Here is a 16,638-nt window from a genome sequence, read left to right on the forward strand (position 1 = left end):
GTCTGTCCATAATGCTTTTGCTCAAGTGTTCATGCATGGCCGAGGTAGGTTTACCATATGTCTGGGTTTCCCCGGATGTGTTTCCACTCATTTTAAGCCCTCTGTTCTCCATCTGGGCTGACTTTTTAAATCTGCCCAAATGTCCAGGATTTACCTTTGTTCCACTGGTGGGAGCAGGGGGAGGACAATCAGAGGCAGCAGGGAGCACACATGGACCTCCCTGAAGTTGGGGAGACGGCAGACCCATGTGGTGCTCCTGGTGGCTCTGACTGCCTCCCCCTCTCCCACCCTGGAGCATATTTGGTCAGGGAAGGGGGAGCGGGGGCTGCAGCTGCAACATGGCAGGGGAGGAAGGAAGGGTTGCCTGCTCCTCCAGTGGGGGAAAGGGGCAGGGGGACAGCAGTAAACTCGGTGCCCAAGCAGCAGCACAGGTGCTGGTGCCTGTAATCAGCTATGAGGTGCTGCCTGGGGAGGGGGGGGAAGAAGGACGAGGAGTGAGAGGGGGCCCTGACCAGGCTATCTGCATAGCACTGCAGCCATATCCTAGTGCAGGGGTGCCACAAGCCTCCCCTCCACTTCCCTCAGCCCACATTGGGGGCAGACATGCTCTGCTGCTGCCTGCATGAATCAGAGCCACCATGCTTCAGCCTGGATAGGATAGGCACAGCTGGGGCCCTCCAGCAAGGCTGGGGAGGCAGGGGGTTGCGGGTTGGGAGTGAGAGGCACCAGGGTGGGGGCTGGGAATTGTAAATTGAGAATGAGGGGGGCACTGGCAGCTCCAGGGGGCTGTGGGTCAGGAGTGAGGGGCAGCATCATGGCCCAGGGGGCAAGGTACTGCAGTTTGATGAGTGAAGGGCACTGGCAGTGCCAGGGGGCTGTGGGTCAGGAGTGAGGGGCTCCTGCAGGGATGGGGGTGGGGAACTGCAGGGCAGGAGTGAGGGACACCATCATGGCCCAGGGGGCAGGGTACTGCAGTTTGGTGAGCGAGGGGGACTGGCAGGGCCGGGGTCAGTGGGTTGGGAGTGAGGGGCAGGAACAGGGCTGGGAGGGCTGTGGCTTGGTAGTGAGGAGCAAAAGAATGGGCAAAGGCAGGGCCACCCTTCAGGGACAGCCATGTAAACTCTCCTTTGAAATCCATCATTCATGATGGGCAGTTGGCTAGTTAAGGAAATATATAGCAATTTCTATAAACCATTGCACTACAGTGCTATATAAATGTTTCATAATTAACTTCCTATGGAAATCTACTATGATAGGTACATTGTCATTCTTGCTACACTAAAATAATAATCAGAATTGCCTCTTAAATAATGTATGTACTGCAAAAAAGTTAGTCAAACCTTGAGGAAGTTGTGGCCAGATTAAAATAGATCTTCTCTCACAATTTGGTAGAATATTCCACAGCAAATTCTTCACAGCAGTGTAGTACTTGTACCTCTGCAGTACTATCCTGCTGTGGCATTTTTTATTCCACAGTATTGCTTGTGTAGACACTGACTTGGCTGACTCGGGCACAAGGGAGGGTCAATGTAGCCAATGTAGAGGCTGCCTGCCAGGGGCAGGACAGTGATTCAATTAGTTGGTTCACATCACTGTCCCTGATCCAAGTCTGAAGATTTGATGCTGATTTGGAGAATCAGCAATTCAGACATAGACACGACTTTTAAAGTTTTTTCTACACACCTTGAGGTAGCAGACGCGGTTCATGATTGCTGCAATTCTGGGGCACACGGAGCATCCCACAGGAGTGTGGAGGGGCCCTCCATGTGCTCGGCAGTAAACCTGGAATTGGACTGGAAGTACTTCTGGTCCACTTCTGGGTCCACTGGGGAGTGCATGGGTGCACCTCCCCCTGTGCCCACCCAGCTCAGCAATCAGCCACAGGGAGACCCTGGGTGCCCCCCACCCCAGACCCAGAAGGCACCAGTCACTGAGCTGGGGGGGGGTGGAGGAGCACTCAGCAGTGGACCTGGAAGTGCTTCTGGTCCACTTCCGGGTCTGCTGCTGAGCACTCTGGGGAGCACCCCCATGCTTTTCTGGGATTCTCCATGCACCACACCATTGCAACACTCACAAGCCCCTCCTACCTAGAGGTATGTAAAAAAAACATTTAAAGCTACCACTATGTCTGAATCTCCAAATCTTTCCAAATCTCTCTGAATCGATTTGGAGGGTTCCGATTTGATTTGCAGAGATTAAAGGGTCCTCTGATTCGATTTGGATTTGGAGATTCAGCCACCGAATTTGGGCGAATCTCCGCCAAATCAAATCAGGGACTGAAGCTTCGCACAGCCCTACTTCCTGCCAGCTAGCCCCATATTAGAGCACCCTAGTGCCCCAGCTAGTAGTAGCAAGGACACCATTTGGCATGAGGGAAACAAAGTCCACTCCTTTTTCTAAATTAGGCAGAAAAAGAACTTGAACCTGGGTGTTCCACTTTCCATGGCACCAGTCTAACAATGAGGTATTGGCTACCCTAGAGTGGATTGATTTCACTCCACGAAAAAAATGGAAATACCTTGTTTTTGTTCTGGGGGAGAAGAAGTGTTAAAACCTCAATTTTTAAATGTGATTCTTGCTTTTCAGTCAAATAATTCTATATTAACTTAACTCTTGGGTAACAGGAATGGAAAAAAATCTAAATTAACATTTTAGCAATTGGTTCAGATGCAGCCATTTATTCTCCTCCTGCTCAGGTGAAATTCATCTTCCTGTAATAAAGGCAAGAGTGAATCAGTTTTCTATCTATGTTCTATACTCATTGAATCCAAACCTGATACCAAAGCAGTTAAACAAAGGTATACATCTTTTGTATTTGAAAATTTCCTTTCAAATTACCTAATGTGAAAAAGATTGGAATCAAACCTAACATTTCCTTTAGGCTTTTTTGACAGAACAGAATTCTGCTAGTCATGAAAAATATTTTTATATTTGGCTTCCTATAGAGTTCCAGAATTTTCTACAAACTCCTAAACACGGTCCACATCTACGCATGGCCATACAGCACCATTGTTACTGTGCCATCATTTAGTACTTCCTTTGGAAAGTACTAAACGACAGCGCCGTAACAGTCCATACTGTGCCATGCCAGCCACGCAGTTATTTTTAGCTGCTAAATCACCATAGCAGCACACTATAATGAGGGAGCGTCTTGCTATGGCAATGTAGTTATGGCATCACAGTTTTTGCCCATCAATACTACATTGCCATAGTGAATTGCTACAATGGCAGCATCACATGTAGATGTGCCTACATAAACTGAAGCACAAGAATAAAGGAACAAGGCTGATACTATTCCTTCCATCATTTATTTCAATCTTATAAATGTCTGTATGTGTTGCAGTAGAGACCCACTATGTGAGTCTCTGTACAATCAAAAAATAAAAAGACAGTTCTAAACCAAAAATTGCAATCTTGATTTTGAAATGTTTTAAAGAATGTAAATATTTTCATGATTTATTCATGTAATTAATAATTTTAAAAATAAGTATTAGTATTTTGTTCATTGCCTATGATGATGTTTTAGTCCATGAGCACACACAAGATTTTTTTTATGAAGTTACCCATGCAGTATTACAAATAATACAACACACACAATTTAACAGGCAAAAGCCCAATTAATGCAGCAAGAAATATCACAGTTTCATAGATGGTAGGGTTAGAAGGGACCTATTAGATCATCAAGTCCAACCCCCTGCCCTGGGCAGGAATGAGTGCTGGGGTCAGATGACCCGAGCCAGATGTCTGTCCAATTTCCTTTTAAACACCTCCAAGGAAGGGGACAGCACCACCTCCCTTCAAAGCTTATTCCATATTTTGGCAACTCTCACTGTAAAGAATTTTTTCCTGATGTCCAATCTGAATTTACTGTCTTCCAGTTTGCGGCCACTATTTCTAGTTACCCCGACAGGTGCCCTGGTAAACATTGTATCCCCAATTTCTTGCTGCCCACAACTGATGAGTTTGTAGGCAGCCACAAGGTCACCTCTCAGCCTCCTCTTGTGGAGGCTGAAGAGATTCAGGTCTCCCAGTCAGTCCACATAGGGTTTTTTTCTGTAGGCCTTTAACCAGATGAGTGGCCCTCCTCTGAACCCTCTCCAAGCCATCCACATCGCTCCTGAAGTGTAGTGCCCAAAACTGGACGCAGTACTCCAGCTGTGGCCTAACCAATGCCACATAGAGGGGAAGTATCACCTCCCTAGACCTGTCTGTGATGCACCTACTTATGCAAGAAAGAGTTCGGTTAGCCTTACTTATTACTTCATCACACTGGTGACTCATGTTCATTTGAGTTGACTATGACTCCAAGATCCATTTCTGCAGTTGTGCTACTTAGAGTGATACCTCCCAGGCTATAGGAGTGTTGATGATTCTTCCTCCCCAGGTGCAACACATGACACTTATCCTTGTTAAACTGCATCCTATTCTGTTCAGCCCATTTCCCCAGGCTGTCCAAATCAGCTTTGATTTGCTCCCTGCCATCTAGTTTGTGTACCTCCCCCCATACTTTGGTGTCATCAGCTAACTTGGACAGGGTGCTTTCTACCTCCTTGTCCAAGTCACTAATGAAGATATTGAATAGTACTGGTCCCAGGACAGAGCCTTGGGGGACTCCACTGCCTACATTCCTCCAGATAGAAACTGACCTGTCCACCACCACTCTCTGGGTGCAACCCATAAGCCAATTTTCTACTCATCAGACTGTGTAATAATCTACATTGCAACTGTTTAGTTTATTTATAAGAACTGGGTGTAAGACTGTGTCAAAGGCCTTTTTAAAATCTAAGTAAATAACATCTACCTCTATTCCTTCATCCAACCATTTTGTGACCCAGTTATAAAATGAAACCAGGTTAGTCAGGCAGGATCTGCCTGCTATGAGCCCATGCTGATTGCCCCTTAGCATCATTTTACCCACTGGTCCCCCACAAATGTGATCCTTAACAATTTTCTCAAAGGTCTTGCCAAGGATAGAGGTGAGATTAACCAGCCTATAGTTACCTGGTTCCTAATTCCTCCCCTTCTTGAAAACAGGGACCACACTGGCCCTTTTCCAATCCTCCACAACCTGTCCTAAGCACCATGAGTACTCAAACAGTTGTGCCAGTGGCTCCAGTATGACTCCAGCTAATTCCCTAAGTTCCCTAGGGTGAAGATCATCGGGACCTGTTGATTTATATATATTCAACCCTTCCAGGTGCCCCTTTACTAGGTCAGCATGAACAGTCAGTGGGCATTGTGTTCATGAACACAGATGGGGTTCACGAGTGCAGTGTCTTATTCATGGATTTCACCATTTGTGGGAGATACGAGAACATATCCCCCATGAATGGTGAGGGTCTCCTGTATTGCATTGTTGTTATTGAGCCGTTCACAAAATGGATGGAAGCAATTCCAACCAAAACTGATACTGCACAGGTTATGGCTGTTCAATTGTTTAATATACTTTTCTCCCAATGAGGACTCTCTAAGAAATTGGTTCAGATCAGAGTTCCCATTTTATGGGAAAAGGTATGCAAGGTGTGTAGAAAAAACTTTAAAAGTGGTGTCTATGTCCGAATTGCTGATTCTCCAAATCAGCATCAGATCTTCAGACTTGGATTCGGCCAAATTGAATCAGGGACAGTGATATGAACCAACTAATCGAATCATTGTCTCCGATTCGGGCCGAATCTGAATGGAATAGGGCCCACTTTGCACACCCCTGGCAGGCAGCCTGTACGTTGGAGCTCCCTTGTGCCTGAGTCAGCCAAGTCAGTGTCTACACATGCAATACTGCGGAGTAAAAAATGCCACAGCAGGATAGTACTGCAGGTACAAGTACTACTGGGCTACCCTGCTGGTAGCAGTACTACCCAGGATAGTACTTTGTAACATATTAGGAATTAAATACAGATTTCATATTGCTGGATATCCTCAGTCCTCAGGACAGGCTGAATGGTCCAGTCAGACCCTAAAGGATTCTCTTCATAAGGTTGTTAAGGCCTCACATAAGGATTGGGATCAAAAGCTTCCTATTATCTTGATGGCCCTAAGGAGTACAAAAACCTGACATAGGTATACACCCTTTGAGGTGTTGACTGGAAGGAAAATGTGTACCCTAGAACAAAGGTGGTTTGGCCTTGACCTATCTGGGGGATCAGAGTTGAAATCAGTCACAGTTCAATGGGTCTTAAAATTAATGCAATGATTACATGATATCCACTGAGATGTTGCTATTCAATTAAGGCAAAACATTTATGAAATGGACAAACAATTAGGCTGAGTTAGAAATCCTATAGAATAGAATATTGGAGACAAAGTCATGTATTGGTGTTTTTCAGAACAAGATCATGTATTAATTGCAAAAGGGGAGAGTCTGGTATATATTGTTAATAAGGCCAGTCCTACAGTTTATCAATTGGAAATTCTAGAAAAGAGTACTGGAGAAGTATGGAAAAAGTGGTTTTATTCCTTCCAGTTAAAGGCCTGGAAGGTGACTAATCAGTGTTGTATTTCCTGTAAGAATTTTTAGGAAAATGAGCACTCATTCTAGACGTTTATGGGAACTAATGTCCACAACTCCCTGCAAGTTACTGCAGCACTTTGAAGTTTTGGGACACACTTGGGAGCAGACTACATAAAAATTTACCTAATCATGTAGCCAGAAAATTAGCATTGAGTTTGCTTGCTCAAGAAGACAGGTCAACCATTTGGTGGAACCATGATATCAGATGTGGGAGTCAGGAGTCCCTGAACAAGACCTCATGGCCTGATCAACTAGTGAATTTGCATTTGCTATAATCTTGGAGTGGTGACTATCTGCTTTGACTAGCTACAGTTCTAAAATTATAATTGCTGAGAATGCTTTATTTTTAATTTAATTTAATTTAGAGTTGTGTCTCATAGGGTTCAGTAAACTTGCTTATAGCTAAGGACAACAGTGTCTTAGTCTTCACACCAGGTACAAGACCCATAGTAGGGTCATTGGACACAACAACACACACTGACCTGAGAATCCATAGGGCTCACTCCTCAGAGGACATCTGACCAAGAGCCAGGCTCAGTCAGCACTGAGAGTCCTCCCCCATGTTCCCCTTTTATACCAATCTGGAAGCATGGCATTGGCTACAAGCATGCCAGGGCAGGTCCAACCCAGCCCATCCTAACAGCTATTTTTAACTCCTTCCTCACCATGGCCTGGCCAGTCCACACCATCACCAGGAGTCACTTAACCTACCACTGAATGCAACACAGAGAATTTAGCTCACAAAGGAATGCAGGATTGACACTATGTTTTTATTTTCTAAACTTATTGTATCAAATTTAAATGGATTATAAATCTTCGTAAAAATGCACGAGCAGAATCTAAAAGTCAGCGTTTTTGCCATTCTAATTCACCAAAAACATGAAACAAAACTTTTCAGGTACAATGCTATCTCCAGCGTCTGACTTGTTCATTCTTTCAAAGACCTGATGGCTCTTTAAAAATTGTCACGTTTGGGTCCTGTAGGATAGAAATATGGAAATATTAAGAGACAAAATTCAGAGAAACCTGCATTGTTATTGATCTTTCTGTTTTGAAGTGCCTCAGGCAAGGTAATGGCCCCCCATGTAAGGCTGTAGGCCAGATTTTCTGTTTCAGAGTTAGTCCTGCTGCTGCTTGCATGCATTAAATAGTACTTTTTTCTATGAACAGTCCCATTGATTTCAATAGGCTAGCATCTGCCATCTCTATATTGAGCAGTATTTTATTTATTTGGTAATTCTACTGATTTCCATATAGTGTTTGCAGAAGAAGGTACAGCGCAATACAAGGTTAACAGAGTTTGGTCCTTAGTATATCACAGTGTGCAAGTATGCTGAAAGTCCAGTCTGCCTAAACCTCTGGTCTCCAAGTCTGTCACTGTTCGGTTGCAGTGGGGGTTAGTAACTTATGAGAAAAGGCTACTGAAATCAGTGGGTCAGCTTACTAAGGAGAGTATTACTTTCCTTAAGAATGGCAAACATCTGTTTCTTCCGTGAGGAATGTTTTTGTATCGATATTAACATCACATTGACATTACCATATAAACTCTGAATTCCTCGTCTGTCATCATATGAAAGTCTGAAGGCTTCTGGGTTTATAAAGTAGTATATAGGGTACATCAGAGCACCCCGAACATTTGTATGACCCAGTCCCAAAGAATGACCAAACTCATGAGCAGCAACAAGGAACAAATTCACTCCTGCAATATAAAGAAAAAGAAAAAAAAAAAATGTTAAAACACATGATAGATTATTTTCAGCATATAACCAAACTAAACATCACAGGCAGGATGAATTTGCATCCTTCTTACCACTAGGATAAAGTCCTGTGGAATTTCACGCTTGTTTAATTTAACTTTTCTTTCACTTTCACTTAATTTTTAGTAAATTCTCCTATTTATTTTGTCGACTTATTTTAGTAAGAATATTGCAGAGCCCAGACATAGAAGTTAGGCCACAAGAAGTTTATCCCCAGCCTGCTCCCCTTGGGCATGTCCAGATGAACTAGCATGTACAGTTTGCAGCACCTTAGAGCTGTCCAAGGTGTCGCAAACTGCATGCAGCACACATGCAGTTGTTTGCTGCACTGCTAATTTGCAGCATGGTGCCAAAGTTTGACACCAGGAGATCCTAGTGTCAAAAAAAAAAAAAAAAAAAAAAAAACCAACAAAACTAAACACCACACACACACTCACACCACTAATAAAAGCTGCACGGCGCATGGGGCAGTAGCATGTACTGCCAAAAACAGAGCCAGGCTGACCAGAACCATGCTCTGGCTGCTGGCCAGGCTCCATGTGGCCAGGTCAGTGATGCTGCTGCCCCAGGAGGTCAGTAAGACTGCTGAGGCCAGATGCTGGCCTCAGCCTTCCCTACCTCACCTGAGTCAATTTGCTGCACACTGGAGTGAGTGAGTGAGTGCGTACGCATGCACCCCCAGGGATAAAAAGCAGTGGCCCAAGTATGTGTCACTACTATTTGTGCCATGGAAAATGCAGACCCCTGAACATGTGCACTAATCTGGACACACTCCTTTTGTCTATGGGTGAACTACTCAAAAACTTTCTGGATCTCTTCTACAAAATGAAAACAAGATTACTTGCTTAGCCCCCTGTTACAAAAGGTTCCTCAGGGCCAGTCTGTCATTGGCCCACCCACCTGTTTCTGGGCCAACCATCCACCTCCCCATCTGCCATGCCTTGATAATACATAATTATTTTGTTAATTAGGCAGGAGACTGCCCATTCTTGCCTCAATGCCAGGAGGCACTATCTGCAGTTCTGTTACTCCCCTATACCTCAGCCCAAACCTCACATGTGGCATCCACAGTTCTTAACATCAACAGCCCCACACTGGGCCCCAGAATCCTCCAGTCCAGACCCCAGCTGGATCCCTCCAATCAGGCAGCCCACTCTGCCCTCATTCTGTTCTACCTGGCTCCCTGAGTTCTTCCCCCTCTCTGACATGGCCCCTCAAGGACCTTTGGCCACACAGGCCCTGGCCTCACCTCCAAGGCTGGTCAGAACCCCAGGCCCTTAGCTCTGGGTGTCCCTCACAGTGGACCCCTGGCCTTTTTGACCCTTCTGGTCCTGGCCCCAGCATTGACCAGTTAAGGGTGTTTCAAGTCAGGCTTCTGAGCCTCTAGCCCAGTTTCTAACCTGGGTCTGCTTTCTTGGCTGTACTATGGAGTAACCCACCTGGTTGTGGGAACTGGGGTTATTAAGGTACCCCAACCTGCCTTTCACCAGGGTGGTAACTGGCCTGGTATTTCCTGGGGGCTCCTACACCACTAGGTGCCCCACCAGGTGACCCATCCCTGGCAGGGTACAGTTTTAGGTCATGTCCAGGACCAGGAGTCTCCAAACCAGCCCCTTAAGCTCCTGCCCTTACCTTCAGGATGTTGCATACAGCCTCACATCCATGCAATGTTTCTGCCTGGTCTGCCAGCAGCGAACTGCTCTGTTTATATGGGCAGCCAGAGTTCTAAAATGGCTGTTGTAATCAAGCACCTGCTGGCTGTTTGGCTCAGCCCTTAAAGTGGCAGGCACCAACAGTGCCCTACCATACCTTTGAAAAGTGCTTTGAGCTTCTTGAAACCCAGGCATGGTATGCCTGCTAAGGTAGGTAGGTAGAGATACATGTGCATATTCCAATTACAGAAACATACACCTCCATGATGGGGGGCATGGCCCACTTACTTGGATCTCTTAAGTATATTTTAATAACCTTGCACCAGCAGGACATTGACCCCTATGGTCCCCCTGGTTTACCTGTGGCAGTTTAGGGTGGTATGCTTTGTGGTTGTGGTAAAGTTGATTGTGTAGTTTTACCAATAAGTTAGACAATAGAGTTGTATAAGGTGACTTGGATAGGGATGACCCTGCCTCTAGCCAGAGGTTGAACTAGAAGCCCTTCAAAGCTCCCTTCCACTTTTCTAGAGTCCTATGAAAATGCAGGCACAGTTGTGGGAAGTATTCCTAGGTCTTTCATTAAGAATCTTGTGATTTTACCTCTATTATATTCTGACCATCGCTCATCCTCATCAAAGTGAGCATCTCCTCCTATCCCCAGTCCAGGTGCAAAGGCATGAGCTAGTATTCCACCAGTTCCATCAAAGGGACTGGAATCACCATGAGCTACATTTGGAGACAAGCAAAAATAATCAGTTGTTAAAGTGCTGCATTTTAAACAGTAAATTCCACACCTTGAATTTTAGTGTTTTCTTTTATTAAACTGAGCTGGGCTGAGAGATAAGGGTCTTTCAGCCTGAGCTCCACAACTGCGGGGCTCAGGCTGGGAGATAAGCATCTCCCAGCAGCAGCCCCATCGTGGCGGACCAATGCTGGGAGATAAGGGTCTCCTAGCCGCTCACTCCCTGTTCATGATGGTGGAGCAGGGGCTGGGAGATAAGGATCTCCCAGCCCCTGCTCCACCATTGTGATCTGGAAGCAGGAGGCTTAGAGCTCCCTGCTGCCAGGTCAGGGAGACATAGTCCCCACCCCAAGCTTATGTAGCGGAGCCTACCCTGGCACTAGGCAGCTCCTGGGGACAAGGAGCTATCTCCTGCCTTCTGGTGGACAGCTAACCGGTAGCAGATTTAACTCCCGGCCAGGCATCTACACAAGCACTACAGCACCATTAATAACGCTGAGTAAATTTGCTACTTGCATTTGCAGGTAGCAAATTTATTCGGGATTAGGGAGATTTACTGTGCACATGCTTACTTCACAGTAAACTATGCTAATTCACCATTAAGTGTCTCTTGTAGATGTGCCCCTTGTGTTTTATTATAATATTTTCATTTATATGATCACTTTTTTTTTTAACCCCCACAGAATATTTGCCTTCTTCAGTGCATGGTCTCAGAAGTAACTAGAAAATTTTAGACAAACCTTTCCAAAACCACTTAGATTGAAGAAGAGTTATAGTCTAACTAGATTGTTCTTGCAAACATTAGGTAAACCATATTTAATCAAATTTATAGAAAACCAGAGGCAGCCTCACCATATCTTGCAAAACGAATCAGGATATCTGCCTTTCCTGAGAAAACTTGTTGGAACTTCAATGGAGTTACATCACTCCAAACCTTAAAAGCCTTTTTAATTATTTCATTCACTACAGAACGGGGGAGATCAGGTGTATAATTGATAAACCTATAGGTAAAACAAAGAAACAAAATATTGTTATTTAAGGTATGGAAAGAATAATTTTAAAAAATGCTGAAATAGAACAAACCTGTAAGTTAAATATGTCTTCCTCCATTTTGGTCTTCCAGGAAATGTTGTGTAATCCATTACATCCGGGACACCACATCTTGGCTGTTTCATCATTTCTTCTGTTTCTGAATTTAATTTTCCTGTTACAGTCAGATGGAAAAATCTTTGCATTGTTTTAATTCTCTCTTCTAAAGTCTGGTCTCCTACTTTATTAGAGGGTGGGAAGAACCTGTCAAGATAATTCTAGGAAAAAAAGAGAAAAGAAACATTTGTATGCACCTACATTACATTGTATATGCCACATACTGAAGTTGTGCTTTTGGGTGATAGTTACACATGAAGAGTGTAGGACAAGTATAGGACTCATTTCAAGTGGTGCTCATTCCTCTCAACTCTTATTTGTGATATGGGTTTCCGTGGGCCAGCACTTTGCAGAATCAAGTTTTAAAATGGTAAAGAATATGCATGGAAAATAAATTGAGACCATTTGATTAAAGTACTAGAAAAAGAACTAACTTGTAGATGCGCTCGCCAAAAAATGATGCACTCCAGGAAACGACATCCAAATATAAAAGATACTCTTACCACATATATTTTTTTCGGTTGGCATACAAACCAACAGCTAAATATCCTAAAAGAGGAAGTGATTTCATAGATAGTACTTTTCTAATAACAAAATAAAGATGTAGAGGAAGAAATTAAAATATTCTGAAATCAGCTTAGTGTTAAAATATTCACTTACATTTTATTTTGATAATTATATGTTTAACAGATGAAGGACTGAAATATTTCTGCAAAACATTTTATTTGGGGAAAATACAAGCTAAAATTAATATTTAATATTTCCAAGATAAAATATTTTGAATATTAGTTTCTAAATAGTATTTTATATCACATTTTACCTACATTTAATTTTATAAAGGGCCCTCTCCTCGAAATCAAAATATTTCTTTTTGTTAATGAAACATTGCTTTTGCTTCAAGACAGATTTTTTTTTTCCACTGGACACATCTACATGTGGCTGTACAGCACCATTGTTACTGCACCATCATTTAGTACTTCCTTCTGAAAGTACTAAATGACAGCACAATAATAGCCCGTACTAAACCATGCCAGCCTGCATGGTTATTTTTAGCTGCTCTGTCACTGTAGCAATGCCCTGTAATGAAGGAGCATATTGCTATGGTAACGTAGCTGCGGCATCACTGATTTTGCCCATGGATGCTACAGTGACATAGCATCACATGTAGATACCTCCATTTTATAGGAAAACAAACATCAAGTGAATCCAAATAATATATATGTATGTATTAATTTCAGCTTTTTTAATCCATAAAATCACTTATGCTTGTGTCTACTGTTTTAATCTTATTTTAGATTAGTAAATTTTGGGATTCTATTCTGCTTCCTTGTATGAGATATATAGGTAATGAATACATTATTACTTGTAGAGTTTTAGGAACCTGATTCTTTTTTCACACTAAAGACCCTTTATAATAATCCAGCATTAAAATTAACAGAAGTTTATACCTAACCTGATATCCTTTTGCTTTACCAGAGCAATATAAAAGAGCATTAATAAACCAGGCATCTATCTGTATTTCTTAGAACTGGAAATGTATAGTTTGCACATAATAAATTACTCTTATGATGCTTAATAAATAAATAGAAGATGTCATTTGCCAATATATTCCCAGTGAATAAATTATAGACTGTTAGTAACATATAAAGAAGCTATATTTTATTTTAAAAAAATAGAAGGACTTTATAATCTTGGCCTTGGATTTATGGACTCTACAGAGAATTTTGAGATGCCGCAAATGCAAAGCAGCATTAGTTTGACAACAGGTGTAGTAATAGGACGTAGCAGGAGAGAGTTCAAGGGAATGGTGTGTTTATTAATTAAGTATATTTTTGATGTTTGTTTTATACCAAATAAAGCTGATATAGGTAAAATTAAAAGTTTTATAATATTTGTCATAAATGTCTAACTCATGAATAATTATAATGTATCTTTATTGCTAATTCTTATTTCACCAAGTGCTATGAAATAACCTGCCATTCTCCATAATATACGCATATCTATCTATCTATCTATCTATCTATCCAGTAATAGCTAGGCACCACCTGTGCAAGTGGTTCTCCTGTTTACAGGACTTTGTTGGACATTGGATTCTAAAGACTTCTAAACCAATATGATACCTACAAAGATTTACTCCTCCTTACAGAACTGTGACACTTGGGTACAGCTATGACTAGATGAGTTCAGCCTGTTGTTATTAAAATACTATTTTAATCTTATTGAAATATTATAGAACTGTATTGGACAGAAGCCTTCCCTAAAATCATTTAAATTACTTTATGGATGAATTTGGCCCATTGTTTTTAGAGACCCCATGTACTGGATTATTTGAAATTGTTCTTATAGTACATGCTTTTTAAAGTCCCACTAAAAGAATTATCTTCTTTCTTCTTGTGCATAACAGAAATGCAGGCCTGTATCTCTTTTGAAAATCTTATTTCAGCTACTTTTGAAAAATTTACCCTATATCTACCAATTTTCTGAAACAAACCTGGAATATTTAAAGTCCTATACAAATGAAAATAAAATGAAGCCATACATTTTCTGAAAAGGAATAATGATTAGGATGTAGACTGAAAGTAAAATATTAGGATATTCAGAGTGCACTACTCCGCCCTATTTATAACATACCTTCATCTGTGATAAGGCTCTGGAACCCCATGGTGCTGGTTTAAGTGGTATTGGAAGACCAAGGCTGCTAAGTAGAAAAAGTACAGTGCAGAGTAAAATGAATTTCATAGTGTGTTACCAAAGTATCTTTGCTAACAAAGAAATTCTTTGGCTGTTCTTATCTAATGATCTCTGCTGTAGTGCTTATATAGGCCCTTATTGCTGCATGTGGTAATCATCTACATGACTCATATGTAGGTTTGCTAAATATTGTAATACTGTTATAGTGTCATTATTCTGAAATGTTAATAAAGAAATGTTAACCAAGTCTTTCTGTTGACACTTCAGGTGAGGTCATATCAACACAGCAAGGAACCAACTTTGGATCTCTCTCCTTTCATGCTATGCAGGTACTAAAACCACAGGGACACAGGGAAGTTAGCTTTCTCAACCTTGGTCAATTAATTCAGTTAGTGTACAATCTCAGCTTATTTCAGCTTCCCCAAAGTCCCCTGTTGCTGTCAAGACACATTTCAACAGCTGTTTGGCAGATAGGTTACTTGTACTGATTGAGACAAAGGACGTGATTAGTGGAACGTTAGTACTGTGCAACTGAAACCAGCTACGCTTCATTTTACCTACAAACATCTCTTTTCAGTTTTCAGGTCCAAGTTCCAATGTCAGTCATGCTAAGCTACCAAAACTCCAGTGTAAATCTGTTCTAGTCAGTAAGATTTTTTCAGATTTACCTGAAATGAGAATCTGGATCCATTCTCTATGTAGAAATAGGAGAGTATGGTAAATCTTGATGCCTTTTACCACAAATACAGTGGGAACTCAGGAGTTTTTCTGAAAGACTAAGAAGCTATATTCTATCTTCATTTATATTGGTACAACCTTCTAGATCTCAATGAGCAATGAGAGCAAAATCTGGCATAAACCATATCTCTGGGGTCCTAAGCCAGTGTCTAGTCTCATCAAATTCCATGGAAGTCCACTAAAAAGAATTAATTTTTGTTCCAGTGTCTGTATCGGGTCAAATTTTGGCTCCTAGTCTCTTTTTGGAGGCACAGTTTTATAATGGTACTCCTAATCTGGTGGAAGAGGATAGATGGTTCTTTAGCTAGCAAGAACCATCTGTCCCCTTCCTCCAGATTAGGAGCAGTATCTCGTGCTCTAGCTAGTGATATAGTTCCACTGTGTTTCTCATTAGGAATGATCATCTGCATGAAATGAAGGAAAAGGAATATAGAGTCTGATGCAACTCATACTGATATTAATAGAAAGACTCTCCTTGACTTCATTGGGTATTGAGTGGTGCCCCAATACAGCTGAATTATGCAGCTCTCTCTGGAACAGTTTTTCAAGGTATCTGGCTTTCTACTGATGTGGAAAACCAGTGCCAACCCAAAACTCTGCTCTGTGACAATTTGGTTAGTATGGGCCTTCCAGAGGGCACACCCTACCCTATCTCTTTAGATAACCTGAGTTAGATATATTCCTGAGGAAGGGGGAAACCTGCTCACTCTGTCTACATGACTGGCATCACATACCTGGGTGAGGGGCTTATGCTCCCTATTGTTAAGCAATGTCAACCTGATTGGGAGGGGGCTAGAGACTCTGCCAGTCTACCCAGCAACCAGTGATACATTTCAAATTGGTTTGCTGGCAGCCAACAGGTGCTAGCCTCCATTGGACTGGTAAATGAGGTCACATGGGTTATGTAAGTTAAGGACTGCCCAGGGGACACAGAGCCAGGATCTGACCAGACCCTGGGTGGTGGCAGCCCTACACCCAGGCTAGCAGGTGTGCTCCAGGAAGGGGGTTGAGCAGACATGAGGCACCCCCAGGGAGGCACTACACACTGAGATGGGTGGCTCAGTACAGAAGCACCCACTACTGGCCTGCCACACAGGCCCAACATTGGGGAGGACTAGGCCCAAGAGTGGGGAGAAGCTGGCCCACTGTGGCAGGGGCAGCAGTGGGCCTGGGGCCAACCTGGTAGTGTTGGGGGAACAAGAGGAACAGGAGGAGTGGGCTCGGAGCTGATGGGTGGAGGAGGGGGAGTGGGAGAGGAGTGGGTCCAGGCCCAAGGGGTCCTCCTCCCCCCACCACCTGGAGCCTGGGCCCACCCTTCCCCTCCCACCACTGTAGTGTGCCCGCTATTCTCCCAACACACATTGGGCCCACTCCTCCCCCCACCACTGCAATGTTGTCCCTGAA

General features: G+C 42.9%; 1 protein-coding gene across 1 annotated transcript; it reads right to left on the reverse strand.

Annotated features, from left to right (window-relative positions):
• Window positions 1-7,264: 7,264 nt before the first annotated feature.
• MMP7 (matrix metallopeptidase 7) lies at window positions 7,265-14,577 on the reverse strand. Its single transcript, XM_090031763.1, has 6 exons — window positions 14,437-14,577; window positions 11,743-11,966; window positions 11,512-11,660; window positions 10,518-10,643; window positions 8,046-8,207; window positions 7,265-7,486 (listed from the first exon to the last, which is right to left on the reverse strand). Exons 1-6 carry the CDS (start codon window positions 14,542-14,544, stop codon window positions 7,464-7,466), a joined length of 792 nt encoding a protein of 263 aa, XP_089887889.1. The 5' UTR covers window positions 14,545-14,577; the 3' UTR covers window positions 7,265-7,463.
• Window positions 14,578-16,638: the final 2,061 nt, after the last annotated feature.

This window comes from Crocodylus siamensis, chromosome 1 (assembly GCF_052110815.1).
Source record: "Crocodylus siamensis isolate JL-2025a chromosome 1, ASM5211081v1, whole genome shotgun sequence".
In the NCBI taxonomy this organism is placed as follows: domain Eukaryota; kingdom Metazoa; phylum Chordata; order Crocodylia; family Crocodylidae; genus Crocodylus; species Crocodylus siamensis.